Source organism: Zerene cesonia, chromosome 20 (genome assembly GCF_012273895.1).
Source record: "Zerene cesonia ecotype Mississippi chromosome 20, Zerene_cesonia_1.1, whole genome shotgun sequence".
Taxonomy (NCBI): Eukaryota; Metazoa; Arthropoda; class Insecta; order Lepidoptera; family Pieridae; genus Zerene; species Zerene cesonia.
The window spans coordinates 4,947,950-4,969,526 of record NC_052121.1 but is presented as its reverse complement, the minus strand read 5'-3'; the positions used below and the strand labels follow the sequence as shown (position 1 = coordinate 4,969,526).

At 33.4% G+C, this 21,577-nt stretch overlaps 1 protein-coding gene across 1 annotated transcript in view; it reads right to left on the bottom strand.

Annotated features, from left to right (window-relative positions):
* Positions 1-21,577, bottom strand: part of LOC119834855 (mucin-3A) — a 23,235-nt gene extending 1,658 nt beyond the window's left edge. Inside the window, exons 1-6 of the mRNA XM_038359373.1 lie at positions 21,235-21,577; positions 7,181-7,258; positions 4,696-4,737; positions 3,843-4,049; positions 3,339-3,611; positions 1-3,229 (exon numbers count right to left, since the gene is read on the bottom strand). Of these exons, the coding sequence (XP_038215301.1) occupies positions 1-3,229; positions 3,339-3,611; positions 3,843-4,049; positions 4,696-4,737; positions 7,181-7,247 (3,818 nt within the window). The 5' untranslated portion in view covers positions 7,248-7,258; positions 21,235-21,577. The remainder of the gene's footprint in view (positions 3,230-3,338; positions 3,612-3,842; positions 4,050-4,695; positions 4,738-7,180; positions 7,259-21,234) is intronic.

Here is a 21,577-nt window from a genome sequence, read left to right as displayed (position 1 = left end):
TCTGAATATTGATTTATATCATCTTGAATAGATGGAGTTGTCTTTATTTCTTCTTCTTGAGTTTTTTGTGAATCTGAAAATTGATTTATATCATCTTGAATAGATGGAGTTGTATTTATTTCTTCTTGAGTAAATTGTTCTGGTAATTGTGCAGTAGTTATTGTTTCGTGTTCCTGTTGGTTTTCAAAGTCTTTGTCTTTCGGAGAAAGTGTTACAAAAGGTTCATGAGCACTGGTAATTTTTTCATATTCATCTTCATTTTCTGTGTCTTTATTTCCATGAGCTGGCGTAGAAGATTCTATTGTATTATCTGTTATTGATGTTGAATCTTCAGGAATATTTGAATGTTCATGTTTTTCATCTTCTTCGAGTATTTCTATCGAAATAGTGGATGATTCAAGAACTTGTGTTGTTTCTTTGTCTCCTATATTTTGAGCTGGAATATCATGACTTGTTGTATCGGAGAAGGTTACCCTTGATACTGAATCAGTTTCAGGATATGTCATAGTTGTGGTTTCAATGCGCTCCGTCACGTAATGGAATGGTCCATCATGTGATTTGTCTGTATGATCGTCATGAACAGTTTCCTTGTCAGTGACAATGTTTTCATTCTGTGTGTAAGTTTCATCAGAAATTGTCGTCAATATTTTAGGTGCATTTGTTGATGTTCTTTCTTCAAACATAACTTCTATGGTGGTCTTATCATCAAGGAAGGAGGAAGGAGTTACTACATCGGAAGTTTGTGTAATTTGAGAATGGTCTAATATTTCAGTCTCTCGATTTGGTGTTAACGTAGTTACATCGTTTTTAGTCGATTCTGGGCCGAAAGATTCTGTCGTTATTTCTTTTGTAATTTCTGATATATCTGTTTCTGCCTTAGTTGTTGTTATTTTAAATTCTTCGCTAACCGTAGATAATTCGGACTCATTTTCAGTTTCTTTTACAGTAGTCTGTTTTTCAGTCTCATAGCTTTCTGTTACAACTGCATTGTGCTCATCAATATGATCATTTTCAAGGCTAGGTGTATTTATTTTATGGTCGTCTGATAGTAAAGTCACAGTAGTTTGTTCATCTTCCTTAGAGACAGCTGTCTCAAAACGTTCAGTAGTAATGTCAGATATTGGAACAGACGGAGTGTCCATTTCTCCTTGATAAGGACCTTCATTGTTTTGTTCTGTCACGTGAGAGGATGTCGTTTGGAGTTTTTCAGTGTAAAGTCCAGCTGTAGTTGTAGACTCTGCATAAATTTCTCCTGCCTCTGATGGTTCTGACTTTGTAGTACTTTCACTTTCTGCTATAGTTCCGTCTTTAGGATGTTCAGTTTCGTATGCGTCTGTTTTTGTTACTGATTTATCTGCCTCTATTTTCGGTGTAGTTACTTCACTTCCAATGGTCTGAGAAACAATTTCTTTTTGCAAGCAATCATTACCTGCGCACGGTGTTTCTTGACCAACATCACCATGTTCTTTTCGGCGGCAATTTTCTTCTTTACATAGAATTTCTTCCTCATTATTTGGTTGAATAGTATCTATAGGCTTTACTTCATTTCCATCATGGATAGGCGATTCTAATTTTGTCTCACAATTGTCGGTGTCGCATGGTTTGATTACTGGAGCTTGGCAGCCACTATCAGAATCACATGGCTTAGTTTCAGTTATGGGATGTTGAGGGCTATTGTAAACACACTTACCATCAATACATCCTTCTAAATCCTTTTGTGTTACGGATGTTTCTAAACAACCAGTTTCACCACAGTCAACCTTATCTTCATGACCTTCTATTGGTTTACTTTCTTGAACAATCCTACATTCATCACCCGCACATTCTATAGTTGGCTTTGGTGACTCTGTTCCGGACATTTGACTGTGAGATTCAGGTGCTACAGTTTCTTTTGTATTGCAAACATAAGTCGGACAACATGATTCTGGTGAATCATAAATAGGATGGCAATCATTCATATTTTCCATATATTCTAGTGGTGGAGTACATATTATTGGTTCACATTTGACTATGCTACTTACACATTTGCAACTTGAATGACATTTACTTGTGCTCGGAACGATAGAGTTATTTTTGTAGGTGATACTATTAAGTAGACAATCGCCTTCACCAGGTATCCTACCAGGAGTTAGATCTTCAGAAATTTCGTTCTCCTGAATATTGATCAAGGTAGTTCCAGTTTCACTTGATTTCTCTGTAGTGATTGTACTATAATCATGAGATAAAATATTTTTGCTTGTCGTTTGTTCATGGGTATTTTCAAATGAAGGTTCTTCAATATCTGATGGTTTAATAGTTGTATATTCCTCTTCGAAGTTGGAATCCGTACTATCAGATTTTTCTGGTAATTTTGTTGCTAGAATAAATCCTTCATCGAATGGTGTCATATTATCAGAAGTAGCAGCCATATTTAATTTTGTAGTTTCCTCTGCAATAGTTGATTTAGCTAATTCACCAGAAGTTGTTGTTTCAACTGAATAAGTGATTTCATCTTGTATTTTAGTTACTGGTTCCTTAACAGTAGTATATTCCGGACTTGAGGTTATTTTATCATAAATTATTGTAGAACCCTCGGGTTGTTCAGTAGCAAGTGGAACAAGGGTATCTTCTTTGATGCCTTGTTCTACCACACCATCTGGGACTGTATTCAATCCTTTATCTGGTTCTGTACTATATTGATATATGTATTCAGTTGTTGGTTCTGGTGTAAATTTAGAAGTCAATAATTCGGAGCCTTCCACAGTTGCTATTGGTTGATCTTCGCCACTACCTTCAATTTCACTTTCAATTGATGGTACTTCAGTATAAGGTTCATCTGGTTCATTTCTGTAACCACTTCCTTCGACTCCAACCCTTCTAGGTGGCGATAAAGTAGTAATTTCTTCATTAGGCGCAGTTGTTTGTGTTTCATCTCCTTCACATATGTAAGTATCTGGGCAACACTGACCCTGCCTGGGGGGAAGAGATGTACAGTTCTTGCCTTCATTTTCCATAGGTGTTCCACATTCTTGTACTACACATACTATATCTCCTTTCATACAATAACAGTGTTCACATGCTTTTTCAGTCTTAATTAAAGCACCATCAGGGAAAATTTGATCGTCATGAACACAATCTTGTGTGGGTTGGGTAACAGGTACCATTGTTGTAGTTGTTAGTAAAAATCCTGGCGTTGGCCTAACAGTCGTTGTCATATCATCTAAAAGTGGAATTTCATCCTCAGAATGATCTGCAAAAATGAAAGCAATTTTAAATTTATGGGCAAGTTTTGAGTGAGCTAAAAGATAAAAAAATTAAATGAATGATTTTATATTTTAAAAAATAAAAAATATACTCACCACACGAATACCGAATAGGGCAACAGACATCTTTGTGGTATATTGGAGTGCAGCCATCAACGTGAAGCGTACATTCTTGCATAACACAGGTTGTCATGTTATGAATACAATAACAGTGTTCGCAAGGTTTGTTGGGTGTCGGTGGAACCTTGGAACCTTCGGGAAAATATTTGCCATTGATGCTACAACCATATCTATCTAATTTCCCTAATCCAGTCGCACCATATTCAGCAGGCGATGATGTTGAGGTTGAAGTTAGGAGATCAACTGGAACTGAAGAATTTTATAGTTAATTTAACGATGATTAAAAGCAGTTTATTGATTTTAGTAATTCAACGATTTTAATTTGGTCTAAATAATTATTATTGTTAGCGATACGTTAAGTTCATTAATTATTGTACATAAAACAAAGGAGTATTCTTTTTAATTTACATATAATTAAAAGAAATATTTAAATTCCATGCAATTATATAAATTTAAAATGAAACAAAAATAAACACGTACCATCAGGACATGTGACAATAGGACAACATTGATCTGCTCTTTTCTCTACCGTGCAATCTTGTCCAATAGGTTTGGTAAACGGACAAACTCTTAAGTAACACATCAACATTCTATTGTGGCACGTGCAGTTCAGACATGGTTCGTTAGTCATAATGCGATCACCTTCGCTATAATGCTGGAAGTTGTAGTAGCATCCTTCAACTGGAGCTGAAAATGTAACGCAACGATTTGTCAAAAATTCGTTTATGATATTTTGTTAACAATTCCTTGGTAATAAGAAATGTTCGTTAATGATCCTTAAGTTATAAATAACGCATTGTTGTTTTTTGCTTTTGATCGGGTAAGAAAATACGTCTTTAATTTTTGAAATTAATGAGTGATAGAGCATGTAATATTTACTGGTTCTTATAATTCAATTTTAATGTGGTATTTATTATAGATATACTCGCACTGTGCAGCCAGGACACATTATATTTTATAGCTACATTTAGATTTTTTCTGCAATCAAGTCTATTATGTATCATTTATGGTGATGCTTAATGGTACTTAATTAAGTATTTAACATATGTCTGTTTTTATATTTTTATTTATGTTGAATAGGTTAATGGTCATAAGTTGACACCATCCAAGAATATTACAGGCATTCTTGGATGTGTCAACATCAATTAAATATTGACCAATTATAGATTTGTTTTTTTTTTCTAAGGAAATATCACAATTTTGAAACTACTTGAGATTAAACTTTTTAAAGTTTATATTTTTCTAACTTTGCAGATATTACTTCTATGGAAATATTTATTTAGTAATATTCTAATAAAGAAATTGTAAAATAATAAAATTGCGTAAAACATACCATCATAAAGATCTAGGGCAGTCTGGTTGTTAGACGTTGGTGCTGAAACATTAAAATATAACAATAAATAATAATAATTAAATGCAAGTAATTATAAAGTTTATAATGAAATAATCAATAGGTATACGTACGTATTACGTAAAGTTATTTGAAACTGAAATTATGCGAATAGTACAAAACTGACGATGAAATATAATTTCACTAGTAGTTGAATCGAAAATACTTATGAATGTAAGAATTTGTTCAAATTTACCTGACCTTCTTTATGTATAAATAAATACAAAATAAGGAGATTGTACGAGTATCATCTGTTGTTCTTCTTCTTTATCTTTTAGGCTTAGATCAATAAGACCATCAAAATAATGTTTCACGTAAATGAGTTAAAGGAATAAATCAACAGAGTTGTAATTAACATAACGGAGACTATCGTTAATGTGGAAAATGCCGCTTCATTGTTGATTAGATACAGAGGGCAAAAGTCATAACGCCTAAGGAAATGCCTACTATGTAATCAATTGTTGAATGTAAAACCGTGAGATACTAAGGTACCGTTCTTTATGTAGTAGTAACGGTCACGTAGATGTTCGACTATAGATAAAAGTTCTTACTTTTTAAACGTATATAGATAGTGGTCATATCTGTTTCACCAAATTTCAATATTAATGTTATAATAAAATTTTTGTAGTAGAATATTACTGCTTGTATTCTAGTTGGCACATTAATGAGTTTCACATTAATCATTAAATTATCAGTGGGATATTCAATTTTTTTTTTAAGAAACGGATATATTTTCCGTGGAGAACTATTGTAAGACCAAAACTACGGTATTCGTCTAGTTACGGTCACGTGGAACGTAATGATTTTTTATTGTGATATCTATATTGAAAAATAAAATCGCATATATTAAATTGCCCTTAATTATATTTTAAATAATATCTTTGAAACTCAAAAGCATTGAGCCATTCATGTGGATTTAAATGACATTTGAAGGAAGAACACACGTTTTGCAATATGTATAAGTCGCGCGCTTAGAGACATGCGTCCGAAGTAATCGAAACAAAGAGACAGCATGAATTTAAAATTTGCACTACATTAATATGGATTGTCGTTTCAATGAATGAATGTCGCCGTGGTCGCCATGCGTGATGAAGTTCACACGGGTAGACCTAAACATTGTAGGCCGCATTTAAATATACTTCCTATGTATAACATAAATTCTGTACGAATTCTATGAACAGACCGTGCTGAGGGTACTAAATCTTATTGACGAAAATAGCTTTAACTGATAATTTGCACGAGTCGGATTATAAAGCAATAGAAGGGGGCAATAGTCAACTGTAACTAAAAGCATTAACTCAAAATTAAATTAATTGTGTATAAAATAAGGTTAAATTTAAAACTTATAGATATGTAAATTAGACACATTTTATTGGCTCTCAATTGAAAACAGTTATTTTTGTGTTAATAATATTAGAATAATTTACCGGCATAAGGTCAATATACTCATTATCTGAGCAATTTATTATAACTTTATCTGCAATCGAAAGTGTGTTTTGCTCCTCACTGAATATTATTTATAACTTTGCATTCAAGTCATCTTAATCATATTGGTGACCATTTATAATATCATATTATAAGCTATCATATTTTACATATTCCGCAAAATCAAATTGATGATTATTAAAAGTGATGTATCGCCACAATGAAGAATGTGCATAAAGTTGGTATTACTGGGTGGTAATGTGCGGAAAGATCGCCGTCGCGGCGCGGGCGGGCGCATGTATCGCGCACGGCCATCTCACGAATATACCTACCCTTTCTGGGTCACGAGACAACACAACGGTTGTACCTGTTCTTCAGTTTAACTGAATATTGTGAATTATGAATAGATAAGCGAATAAATACAATTCGCAATAAGTAATCCCATTAAATTTATGACTTTTGAGAGCTAAATCATAAATTGGGTTATTTATGAGCTCAGGTTTATGTGATATTCGATTATAATATTTTATAAAGCAATAAAATATCCGCTCACAATTAATGGGAAATGTGTAAGACCCGTTATATTATAAGTGGAATACCACTTATAGGAAGTGTCGTTTATTCAATGGAGACGGATAATAAAATTATTTCATATCAAGTTACTATATTCATGATATATATTTTACGGTATATTATTATTTCGTTAATCACATTTATCACGTTAAGTTACTATTCAAACGGTAATTTATATAATTTATAAATTCTTTTATAAATCTAAGCACCAACTCAGTCCTTCTAAATCTACAATTATCACTTGTTTGTACAAAACTATTCTCAGCAATTTTAATATTTAATAAGTTTGGGTGAAAATTGTAATGTGTATGGCACATCAATTGTACCATTATAAAATGGTAAATTAGATTTGTATGTGCGAATTTACTATGAGTAAATATATATATATATATATTTATTTATATTAATATAATTTCTACATATAGCGTACCTGCTGTTGAGCACGCAAAGCACGCGGCCAGCGCTAGAAGCGCCGCCGCCGCGCGCCTCTGATCCATTTGCCGTCTCTCTGAAACAAAAAAAAAACTTTAATGATCTTCCAAACATTGAAAAGAACATGTTACAAAATACAAAATAGATAAAGTAAATGTTTATTTCATCTTCATTTTATAATACACTAGCTTTCCGCCCGCGGCTTCGCCCATGTAAAATATATAGATCCGGGGTTTTTCCGAAGCGGTTCCCGTTTCCGTGTGTTTTTCAGGATAAAAACTATCCCATGTCTTTTCTCGGGTCTCAATCTATCTCTTTACCAAAATTTATCTACATCCGATTAAGTTATAATATTATTAATATAGGTTAAATAATTAATTCTTGGCTTAGTCTGTATAATATTCTTGGATCAACAATACCACTGTTGATGGGCGATAATATTTTGTTCTTAAATTTTTTTCAGTTTCTGATCAGCACTTTGGAGTTAGGTTACAATGAATTTTAATATAATATGTAAATTTCAAGGTTCTCAAGGAAGTAGGTTAATCTTAGGGCGGCTCTAAGACTCTTTAAAAAAATTTGCATTTAACCCAGATCAATCATTATGAGGTGGAATTAATATGGGTTCAAATTAAGTATTCAAGTATGAAATTTAAAATAGATCCATGAAATTTAATTTGCCTCAACTTTGCAGAAAAATGGTATTGAAAGTATGAAAATGAATAATGCTATGAATAGGGTAGATTTACATTCCATAGTTCATAGTATAAAAAGCAAAATAGCGCAAGAGTACAGGAAGCTTATGAATTAGTAACTCAGTAGTAGGTAAGTACATAAAAAGCGTGGAAATATTTTAACCTAAATACGGGTCGGAAAGAACAAAAACCACTTGGTTTCTAACCGCAAGAATGAGTACGAATAATATTAAAAAAGTTTGCTATGAACAGGAAGGTAAAATAGCGTTGCGAGCTTATTAAGGCTCTTTCAACTTTCTTGATTAAAATGTGTTGATTCAACCGGAATAGTAGCCGAGATTTTTTTTAATTAATAACTTTATGCGTAATACAAGCAGCAAGGAATACTTTAAAGGAGTTCTGAAGTGTTCTTAGCTCTTTCCTGCTTGGACGTAATAAATAGAGGTAAACGCGAGGGCGGCGGCGGGAATATGTGTCGTTGAAGTAAGCATTGAGGACGCGTGCTTGAGTGGAGGGAGCCCGAGGGTCGCCGCGTGTGTGCACCCCGACGATGCGCACACATCCATGTATCAATGAGATGTTTTTATGAATACCGGATATATACATTGCCGTTTATTATAAGCCTGTCGTATTATTTTATTGGACGTATTTCTCAGCATCGGAAAACGATATATATCCTCTATCTAATGATAATAAAGCCCGGATAAGTATCATTTATGATAATCTTTAATGTAATAAACGGAATCCTTCGATAGTAAAAGTAATAGCTTATGTGTTTATATGACAAATTTATTGTAATTTGTTTTTTAATTCGGTTATTAATCGAATAAAAACCTAAATTCATATTAGTCATCTTATAAGAATTTTCTTCATTTAATCGCATTACATAAAAATAGTTATATGTTCAGTTGTGTAATATTGTGAACATAAATATCCAAAATAATCAATTATAAAATTATCATTCATCATGCATTTATAAATTGTAGGTAATATAAAAAGACTGACATGATATATTTTAATGTTTAGAATTAACAACATTCAAATTATTATAATAATTGCTTGTGTACATTATATTTCATAATATTGTATTATTAGTAAAACGGGAATCTTATCTCCCAATTCAGCTAAAACGGCATCTATTAAGGGCTAAAAGGAGAAAAACTTCTGGTCTATTTATAAAGTATTGATTAAAGCGTTTAAACACTGAATGATTGAATCTATAAGCAAGTTTCATAATATATATTGCCATGTTGTTACCAGGAGTCAATAACTACAGGGCAGATTATTGTTACTCCAGCTCATAGCCGTTAGCGTGGGAACGCATCCGAGCGCGCCTGTTGTTCTCCTCACACCTACACTTACATCTTGTATTTGTTGTTCCTGGAGCCTACGTACCTCCTGTGCTTATTCATTGCTTACAATTTCTTTTTTTTTACAATTGCAAGCAACTTTGTAGTACATGATGGGGGAATGTTTACCTTTATTTTCCTTTCCCTTGTCACTAACCCGCCATTAGAATTGCCACGAGATGCGAGATGTATAAGACTTTTTGCAAATTTATTATAGAATTGGAGTATAATGAATGAGATCAATATTCTTGGTAACTCAATTTAAGCTCGTTTAAGTTCATCTTAGATAAACGTTATTATATTTCCAAATAGGCAGGGGTCCCCCGTCTAGACGCTACGCAAGTCACCTCCGCCGTGAGGGTGAGGGCGCAGATAATTCAACAACTATCTGTTTATTTGCTTTTCTAGAAATATCACAGCTTTCTTTCATCAATCTCTTGAAGATAATTCGTCTTTTAAAAGATTTCTATCGAATAATCACTACGGATATTTTATGATTAAATATATATCGGTACATATATTGTTTATTCGTTTTATGGTTTATATGTGAATATAAAGTAATTAAAGTCAAATCATTACGAAAATTTCAAATTTTAAATAATTATTTTTAAACAGCTATAAATACCTCTGCTCTAATGTATACAATGGAGTCCTACTTCCCAAACATAATTTAGTATACCGTTTGTTGTACTGATGTGGCGTCAAAAGTAACAGTAATCTGATTAAAATAACTTAAGATAAATAAATGTCAGACAGGGTTACACTATAACGTAAATTATATCTTTATGGCACCTTAAGGGGTCAGCGTCTTTCTTAAGTAGTTTTTATGGAGAGAGCTACGCGCCGCTACGCTAACGTTTGCTTTCCGCTTTAAATAAAAACAGAATCCTATTACGATCACTCTAAATTTGTAAAAAAACCTGCAATAAGACGGTATTTTCTTTCGACATGATATCTTTTATATTAATATCTCATAATACCTTCACAATTATACTATTGCACAATAAGTGTATGGTTATTTTGATTTTGATTAAATCACTCCGTTATATACAATACAATTATTTTAATAGCAGCACGCAAGTAGTTAGTAACGGAATCTGCTATAATTCGATTACATGGCTACATTTACGACCGAATATAGATGCAATCTAAGTGCTACTGCAATCGCTTTAGAATCAATAAAAGATGATTGAAAGGTATCGGAAGGGCGTTGCGATCAGCACCAGTGGGTCGGTGGCCGGCAGAAAGCATCTCGTGCCGGACCCGCTGTTGCCCAACACATAATTTCGGAACACTGCAACCGCAGCGAACATTGACACCAATTTCACAGACATTTTACTTCAATGTCAAGTCCTACTATGCTTGCTTTTATTGATATTGTGTTGTCACGAAAAAGTGTGTTCCGTATTGTAACATAGTCGTTCCGATATTTTTTGAATCATACTCAGCTATTTATATACCAAGTCTTATCTTTTATATAAACCGATGGTGCTTATTATATTATTATTTAAATATTTATTTGGTTATTTACGTTATTATTTAAATAACGTAACGTATAACCAAATTGTTTACCATGTATTTAAAATAGCAATACAAAACCTAAATTAATAAATCGAGCGATGGGTAAAACTGAAGCCTGACGGCGTGTTCGCACGCTCAACTATCCCATGCACGCGCTCGCTGTTCGCACAATGCGCTCACGTACGCGACTCGCGATTATCAAGCGTCGTAAATTACCAATGATTAGCATAGGAGTCGTGGACACGGCGACAGCTAGTTGTTATTAGATTCGGCCAAAACTATCACTACATTGTTATTAGGCAATAATTGTATCCAGAGAGTAGCGGTCGATTAACGGCAGCCGTGGAGACACGTGCATACAAAGTATCTAGAACATGCAACTACACATCACGCATTCCGGATAACGAACGCTAATGTTTATTAAATACCACTGTTAGCACATAATTATTCACAGTCACCATCTTTCTACTTTAGATACCTTTCAACATATTCCAAAGCTTATATGTATGTTTATGTTTATACACTGAATAATATATAAAGTTAAGAGGGTTCGATATAGGGCACTCATGTGGAAGAAAATTCACGTGACAGAGTTTACGTCTCTTAGGGATATGGGTAGGAAGAGAGCAAATATTAGTTTCCCTCGCAAGTCGTTCGGAGTTCGTTGACCCGTGCAATTTTTGTGTCAGATCGTACCAGTAAAAACTATCTAGACTGCTACACTACATAACAGTTCTTGGGTTTTTTTTTATTAGCACTTTCTTTACATCTTATCTTAAACGAAACAATCCATTTTTATTGTACCAGAGCTACATACTATGTCGTATAAAACCCATTTTATATGCAAATTTATAGGCAACATTTAAATCACAATAGTTATGGTCAATTTATATGTAAATATTGTAAAAGAATCCGCGCGATTAAAGAATGACGTACATAATTGACGTTAAGAATTATAATATAGATTGTAAAAAAATTTCAATTCCTCACCAAGATGTTTATTTGTCGAAGGATAAATTGAATTAAATGCCTACCGATTAGGATTATTTAGGACATATATAGATTTGGGAAAAAAATAGCATTTTCTTTTGCTTGAGGCAATTAAAAAAGAGTTGAGAGACTCTTTAAAACAATATTAAAACGTGATTAAAATATAAGTAAAGCATAGCCGCAATATCTCACGCTCCATATTTACTTGACCCTAAGTATTGGGTACTTACTACTTACTTATGTAGAGGTGGCGGCTCGAGCCAGACCGCGATATCAGGCAGTGCGCAAGCGCACGTACGCTTGGCCAACGTAGTCCGAATAATTTAGGTAAATCCGAGCTAGACATCTCATCACCGTTACACAGTGTTAACATTCTGAACAGATATCTTACGGATTATCTTAATCCCATTCTATTTCGTGATTCCGATATATATCTTTAAATACACGACAATAAATATGTTTTCAGGTTTTTCGTTATTTTTAGGGGTAATTTTTTTAGTAGATCCTATCTATATCTTTAAGTATATCAGTAACAGTATATATTATCAGTAACCTACAATAAACCTTTAAAAAAAATCAAATAGTTTATAAGAGTACATAAACTACAAGTAGTCAAATGTAAATTTGTGTTAGTTGCTTGCCATGCTTTTAGATCGCGATTGTTATCCTTTTTGGTCCATGGATTCGAAGAAAGGAGTGAGGAATGGAGAGGTGTGAGCACTGTTGCTAGGTATACTATAAATTCGCGATAGCTCGCGGCCGCGCCGCTCACACGACGAACATTGCCCCTGCGTGCCTTTGCCGCGCTACCACTCACATTCAAGGTGTGCTGACATTTTTACTAGTTATAAACTCAAATTATGTGACATAACTCATAACGACTTTATAAATGAACAACACACACAACAAGAAACAGTAAATGATTAATAATTTAAACAATCTATTGGTGGCATACGATATTTCACGAAAAGCATTATTTTTAATAACCAAAAACAAACTTGTACGTTAAATTTCCTATTAATATTAAGCATTGTCAATGAGACCAAACATTCAATATTAGATGGAGTGTAATACCATTTTGTGTTACCCTTCTGTAATTAACGACACCGTTTCGCCATACCACCCTCCCACGTTCTCTATCCTGTGGGGATACGATGTTTCTGATATTAAGTAGTTATTTGGGCGACCACTGACCCGAAACACTTAGGTATACACCCTACTAAATAAGACACGATGCACACACAAGTGACCTCTAAATCTGATATGGTTGAGTTTCAAATACAATCAAAGGGGCAATGTTTTCGGCAAAAGTGTTGTTAGGGCGTGAAGTTCACTTATGAGTACAGTTACACTGCATACTAGGAAGTATGTACGAGCAACGTGATGTTTATTGACTTGTATTCACAGTCATGTACGAATAGTTCGTGTCGAACAGCCTTTACGAGGGTCTGGTCGATAGCCGGTCGGTCATTACCGGTCATATCTCTGTGTAAGCAATGAATGGCCAGGTCTTACAAATGACCGTCAAAACCTAATTTTAAACGACCGAGCATAGGCACGTAGTGGAGCTTTACAGGCATTCTCCGTTAACCATTTTACTGTTTAAAGCATGGTTTACAAGACTGGCAAGTGAAATATATTTAGTAGAGCCGTAAGCTTTTGATTGCATTTGTAAATCTATTTGCTACCTATGCAGAGCCTCTAAATGTTAATATGTGCTTTAGTGGGATAGTCATAAAACATTTGCGAAATAAGTTACAATTTTAATCTTTGTTCTCTACTTTTCTCATAGAAACTGCACCACTGGAACAGGTTCTGGCACAAAAACGATAAAAAGGGATTAAACATGAAATATTTATGTGATGCATTATCATATTACACGGGAGTCGTGTTCATCGCACAGAAAAATATGCTTTGCACTTGGTAACTAATTTTGATTTAGAGTTTAACTTTTAATAGTAATATAAAACAATTATAAGTAGCATTATTATTAGTAGCATATTCTAACCGATTCTTCGGATTTTACTTGCACTCATCATTATCTAACCGTGAGGCTGGGTTTTATTGCAATGGCTATTAAATGAAAGCTATTAAAAGTCGTGTTTTAATCAACTTACTACGCCAGAGATAAAGTATTATTGAACTTGTAGAAATCATTAAATTTTAACACACTGTGAGGAGAGTGGTCGTAAACGGAATATTTATTCGTATTTTCTTTTTATTTATGAACGTTATGTTGTTATAAACAATCATTAAGGAGTTAAAGTGTTCACCATTTATAATTTATTTAAAATGTTATGCGTTAAAACAATAATTATACCTGACCTTCTACATATTTGCACCTGTACATACACTGGTGGATATAAGTGAGAACGTTATATATTTCTTGAATGTTTTATGTTGAATCCGTCGGCGTGTATTATTTGTGTGTTACACTATCAATTGCGACCAGATATTAATGAACCTCTTGAGTCCACCACGGCCGGGGTCAAGTTATGCGTACAGCATCGACCCACATTTGAAGGAATACAAGTAGCTGTGGAGAAAATTTACCGCTAGCGTTGCCATATAAGCTGTATGAATTTTAGGTCGCTACGAGCATAGTATGCTCTTACGCCGACATCTGTGCAAATATTGATTTAGTAAGTCGGAGTCACAATAGCGGCGTTCGGGCCGAGCCTGCACAACCTCATAGTACGATCGTGAGGACCTTCCACGGCACATCAACGTCTACATCTATTTGAATATTCGATTTTTATGCTCACATATCGCTCTATTCGTTTAAAAATTATTCAAAGGATCTTTTTTACAACACAAATTTCTTAACAGTATTTCGACAAGTTTTCATATGAGGCCGTAACGGTAATAACCATTTCAACAATTTATACTACAATAAACGAAAGTAATATTTATATAAGAAGATAACATTTTCATAACTTATTATAACGAGATTATTTTCGTAATCTCCGTCTATAGAATTTGTATCAAACAATAATCATACAAAGGGGCCTGAGACCGGAAATTATCTCATTTCACTTATAGTGGTTATATGCAACATCCCATATTATAGGTGGTTTTGTACCGTTATAAAGATGCCGCAGATTTTCGTGCTACTTACTGCATCGAAACGAATAAGAAATACGAGTACTTACGCACATTCAGGAATAATACGTTCTACTAATCAAAATAAACAATAGATTCAATTAAAGTAAGATATATTTATCTTATTGTTGTTTATATTAACCAATAAAAATACGTTTAAATAAAAAATAACAAAGAAAATTTATAAATATGTATTATTATCGTTAAATGGTGTACGATAGAGTATTGCATCACGGATGTTAAGTAAAGAAATGGACGTAAAAATCGATTTTGATGCATGAAGAAGATAAGCCGTCACTCTTATCGTAATAGAGCTGTCCGTCTCAATACGAAATGAAATTTTTATTTTGTACTTACAAAGCGTTATTTGTAAATCCATCTATATACCCTTTATGTTTGTGTCCAGTTTCTGTCTTTATGTAAAGTATCCCGTTACTCTGATTTGTTCGTTGATTACGTAAACGCAATGGTCATTAATTTTGCTTAAACTAGTATTGAAACTGCATTTACTTCTGATATCATTTTCACACGATAGAAATGCTTAATATTAAACTACATGATTGTTATTTTGATTATACGAAGAAAATATTATACGTTTCATACAAAAGTTATGTCATAGCCCGAGTAACAAATGAAGAAGTGTGTGTTAAATATACTTAATAACTATTTTAATAAATCACGAAAAAATGCACTAAAAAGTGTTTGTACCGTAAAGATAATGAAATATTTCATATCCAAGTATTTCCACCAGGTACCAACAATCTTCTCTCACTTCTCTTACCATGTAATTCTCTACCACACAGAATATTTTGGTTCTCTGTGGTGGTTTCTGAACACGATCAAAAAAATATAAACGACAGGTAATTAATATTTTGTCGACAATATTGTGTACCCTCTCACCCATTAATAATTACAGAAGAAATGCCCACGTTTATAACAGCATAGAGTTCATTACGTAGCTAAGATTGCAAATGGACCCTGAGTGCAAGCACCATACCCACTCTTAGGACAATGACATCGCACGTTCCGCTCGATAAAACAACCTGAACTTTATAAACACTCTTAGTATTTTTTATAATCGTCATAATTATGATTCGCAAACCATTATCGGCGATTCCAATCGGTATTATGTTCTTTCTAAGAACGTTAGTTTTTTAGCCTAACGAAATTCGTGAACATTGAGCGATTTACGATTTTGCGGTATTTATATCAATGACACATAATAAAACTCAATGATGTCTGCTTTATTATTTGGTCACGAAAAAGGTTACGTCTATTGACAATGAAATGAAGCGCATTTGTTTCAAAATTCTTGGCGAGTGATCCTCGTTCACAATGACGGGTCAATGTTATTTAGTTTTTTCATATTTTCCCGGATCGAACGATTCAAAGACGTTCACAAAAATCCAAACCACTTTTATTTGAACGCAAACAAAGGTTCTTCAGTGTTAAGTAGACTCCTTATTCTCTCACGCCTCGCCCTCTTCTCGACGAGTCGGGCTCTAGACAAAGTTTGTAGTGTATGCAACAGACACACTTCACTAACACAAAGTCATATATATCGGTACAAATACTAATTGGTAAAAGACCTACGCAAACAAAACTTGAGAATTTTTACTTGGTAAATGGTAAAGTGGACATGTCTATTTGATTTGTTATTTAGAGCGTGGGTGCCATAAGTTTGGGCTCTGAACAGTCAAGAGCTCTTTAATGAAGTAGCAAATGAAACACTCTAGCCTTTTGGTTTAAATCATGTGCTTTCTCACCTGATTATAATTCATCTAATATCCTTTCTATCTCACGAGCAAAGAAAATAATGTTGTTAATTCACGACTCTACTCTACAAATAGGAATTTAGTTTTATCCAACAATTGTTTAATAACCAAATTAGCGATACCAAAGTTCGTAGTTTGTTAGTTTGTCTGCCCTTTACGACACTATTTAGCAAACTCAGACGTGGATAAATTTAAAAAGAAACTATTTTTATGTGGAACATTATATAGTATCTAATATCAAACTTGCCTTTTCAGCAGTTATGGCTATGTACAATAAAATAAAACAATGTCTTTTATCCTATTTGTCTACTTTTGATGGTGATTAATAAATGGTCGTTAATCCACGAAAGGAAGGTGTTTATTATTAAGAGATTAACTGCACAATACAAAGTTATTTAAATAAAAGTTCATAAAATATGTCAATCCAATAGCCAGAGGGCATAGACATAAGATAATAAATTGGCACAGTGACGTCAGAACTTTCACGCCTTATACGACGCTGATTGATGCTAGGTAACTATTGTAATAAAAACTCAGAGCAACAAAAAAACTGAGGCAAAATAACATCATAACCTACATTCCTTTTGGTGGCACCGAACACGAAATGAGGTATTGTTATTGAATGTGAATTTTAAACGAACTTCATGTAGGGCCATATTCGTGCGTTTCTCTTTTATCGGTCATTGTGACCGGCATCGAGAGGCGGCTATACTTATATTGATATTCAAGTGATGAACTGCCACGAGGTTTCTTGCATACGACCTGTGTCAGGTTTCCCTTCCACGGAATCTATGAATATGTTATCGTTCCTTATTAGCTTTTAAGTTTTGCTAATAGTAAGATTATTTAAAGGAAATATTTTATAGTAAATTCAAATTATCAGACATCATTTTTCTTAACTGTATTATGAACAAGTGAAATAAAGAATACATGTTGTTAAGAAAAGGTACAAAATAAATATTAACCAATTCTGCTAAGTAACGAATTGCAATGGGAGTAAAAGTTTTCAGTAATAGCCGTAATACAATGAAGTCCAAAAAATAAAATGGCGTGTAAAAAATAATGACGAGTTTTTATGTCCATCTTGATACAGAATAACGGTGTTGGTTCCGTGCGAAAGTGTGTTATGATACCATTTTCTCAAAACGAAAATTGCTCCATCATTTACCTACAACGCTTTTAATACTTAACGTGAAAACTTTTAAGCTATCTAGGCATTCGCCTTCTTATTTATTCAGTGCAAACTGTAAATAGCTACAAATGAAACATTAGAGCCTAAAAAATATTATTTACTACACAAACATTTTGAATGGCACACATAAGGACTATATTCAGTCACCCATAATTTGCCATTTTCTTAGGAAGCCTCGTCAGCGCGTGGCTCGCCGTCCTCAAGCGCTGCAACTCGCCGCGAGCGCATTCTGTCACGGCTTTGTACGTCAAGAATTTAATGTCTACGTATGCACATATTGACGTCCGCTTTCATTGATGCAGAGGCAGTACCTTTACTCGCTTAACATCTTCTTACTTTATTTAAATATATAAATATTCAGAATGTCGACGCCGCGTGTAAGCCTATATTGAGGTAATGTTTTGGTACTCGACAGATTCATAAATATTCCGCAGTGTATAAAACAAATTAACTCATCACGTACTTAGCAAGTCATTATCTTTAAACGATAAAATGATCGACGATGAATAGGACATGAATTTGATATCCTCAAACAATAAGAAGTGATGCTATTGGCCTTGTGTTTTTGCATTTGTCAAAAAAGCAACTAAACATCAGGGTCGTGAAGAAGAAGTCATATAGCTATTTAAATCCCATCAAATAAGCGTAATTCCGTGCGTTAAATGCAGGCTCAACGAGAAACAAAAGAATCGGAAGTTTCTCAACCTTGCCTTCTCAACGTAGGTAATAAAACTGTTAAGTATTTTCATGCCTTAGGAGTACGTGGCTGAAGACTTTTAACATGAAGCGATACTATAGATTACGATTAAAGGCTTTTTTATTCATTCTATGTGATATGATGTATTGATCTATACGATTAAGATAGTATATAAATTATCTTCCAATATAAAGCGTGAACATTCAAAATAGAAAAGTCTATTTAAAGTAAAAGTATATACCACTATTTAATTTGTAAAGGTATTTAACGAATTTGGGAAACCCACATAATAACTACATGCAACCGCTATAATTTTATTTAAGCATATGATAATATATATCATTATAGAACCGATTTACCGGTGCCATTGTCGAATTAATTTTTAAGCTTCACAACAATAATAAACATAAACCGTAACATTCGCGTGACAAAATACGATTTTTATGTGGTTTTAATAACCGTAGAATTAGATACTTATTTCCGAGAAAGCACCATTTACTACGGTTTGAAACCTCTTTTCTTTGCGATGCCTCGTGTTAAAATCAAAATATAAAATTACGCATATCCAAACTATGAGTAAGCATTACAGAATTGTTGTAATCTTCAAATGAAACCAAATTTTCTATAATTTATTAACCACTTCTCTAAGTATTCACTAAATTAAATGTTATAGTTCCCGAATAAAAATACACTTTTTATTTAAAGAAATAATTGATTCAATAAAGAATATTATCTGGAATATATTTTAGATTTAATTAATTCAAGTAATGAATAAACTTTCAAGTATCATTATTACTTCAATAAGAAATGATAGGTTCCTATTTATACATCCCATTCGCAGAAAATATAGTTCTTAGTAAGCTACATGTCAAGCGACATTAAATATTTATTAAACTTAGCTATAGCGGTCGGTTATCGAAGCTTTAAATAGCGAAGCGTACACAGCGAATGATTCAACGTATTACATGCGAATATTGTAATTGCGTGATAATGTAATGCGACAAGGGTTTGCGTAAGTTGCGAGATGAAGGGCGTATCGGCGTCGGAACCTTCACCCTGCTTTTGAACTGTGCGTCCGCTGCCCGCCAAGCTTTGCGCAATCAACCACGTCGAAAGCGATGATTCGCACTCGCTCTTGTCTGTCAATTTATACTAATGCACTCAATTTTGTTGTGGACGTAGACACTATAACGTACAATGATTCAACAAATGCAAGTCAATTTTTCATTCGTGCCAACTTTCCAATATGATGGACTCTACATAATATAAAAAATATATGTCGATCTTCCTAAAAGATACTTGCAAAAATGAAGAATATTTTTAAAAGCAAATTAATTGATGTCACTTTAATATAAAATCTTTTTATTATAGCCACCTATAATAAAAAGATTTTATATTAAAGAGAGTAATACACAAAAACGGATAATACATTTTTGAATTAGGTTAAGATTTATTTTTTATTAGGATATTCTTCAAGACGTCAAATCGCGGAACTGCTTGAATAATTTGAAAATGATAGACATTACCGTGACCTATGTAATATGAGTTTGTATAAAAACTATTAAATTTACGTGAAAATACTTATTTATAATTTTGAACGCAAAACGATGTATTTAGTTAAGCATTAATAGTGGCTTGTGTTAATATAAAAGCAATACAGAAAAACATTAAGTATTTTAAAAAATAAAAATATTTCTTTTTAAGGAAAAAAATGCTTTAAGAATTTATATACAAATTATATTTATAATGTAAGTAATTTACAAGTATCAGATGTTTTAATTTTATAAAATCAATTTAACACATTTAATCTCATTTAAAAATTTAATTTCTATTTTCCGATGATGACCATTAAAATAAATAAAGTGAATTTTTTATCCGCTTATAAGAGGAAAATTTGTATCAATGACTAAACATTATATGACTCGATTGAAAAGGTTTTGTTCTATTTACTTCGATTTAATATCGTTTACCTACACGTCGGCGAAATAAATGTGGAAATATTATTGTTATAAAGTGGCTGATTTGATATCAGCCTACTTTGTAAGTACAATTGCAAATGATTAGCGGTGGCGAGTGTAAAATATTGGATTGGCCACGCTCGTTCTCGTGCCACACGGTTTGATCGAATCTGCTAGTAGGCGACAGAAAATGGCAACTCTTAATTATTTACTATTCAGTGATAAGTTTTACACTATCTTAAAACATAAAACACACACAAGTATAATTTGATAAAAATATGACTTTTATGTTGGAATAAGTATTATTTAAAATAAATATCAAATGAATGATATTTTTAAAGAATGATGATTTGATATGAAGCGGGAATTAATATTTTTAAACATGCAGTAATTATCAATTATTTGTATAAAACTATGTGTTTAATAAAAGTTTATTATATTTCAAGAAAATGAATAACATAAACGAATTTTATTTTGTACTCAGAATGATGTACAAAACTTTAACGTAAAGAATTAACTACAATAAGGTTAATAATAAAAACAATAGAATAAGCTCTTTGAGCAATTCATTGAACGCGACGGCGGCGACGCTCAGTTGGAAAAGCTCAGGAACCGGCTCTTTCAGTTTTGAAGCGTTGGCGGATCTACAAACTAATTTCAAATTACAAATTCCAAACTTATGGAGCCGCCTTTTGTATTATTTGTTTTATTTTCATGATTAAATATTTTTGCAAAAGTTATTAAAATAAAAATATTATATTTAAAACACTCACCACACTTTTCAGCAATAAGTTCGCGTCCACTTCCGTGGTAGTATATCGTTAAAATAAATCGTTGTCGTTGTGTAAGTGTGTGTCACTGTCCAGCAGCAAACAGTTAGTGATATTAGCGAAACGTGATGCCTATGGCACGGCCGGGCCGGCACTGACGCGAAGCGAGCGCTCGCGCGATGCCGCCGTACTCGGAGGCTTCGCAGCGCGAGCTTTCAGCGATACACGATCCGCACGCACTGCACACTGCACTCGCCCTAGCCTACCCACGCGTTGCGATTCTCCTATCGTCTACTGTTTCGAGCGCCCGTCCGACGTTTGAACTCTGCGCAGTGCCTGCTTTAAC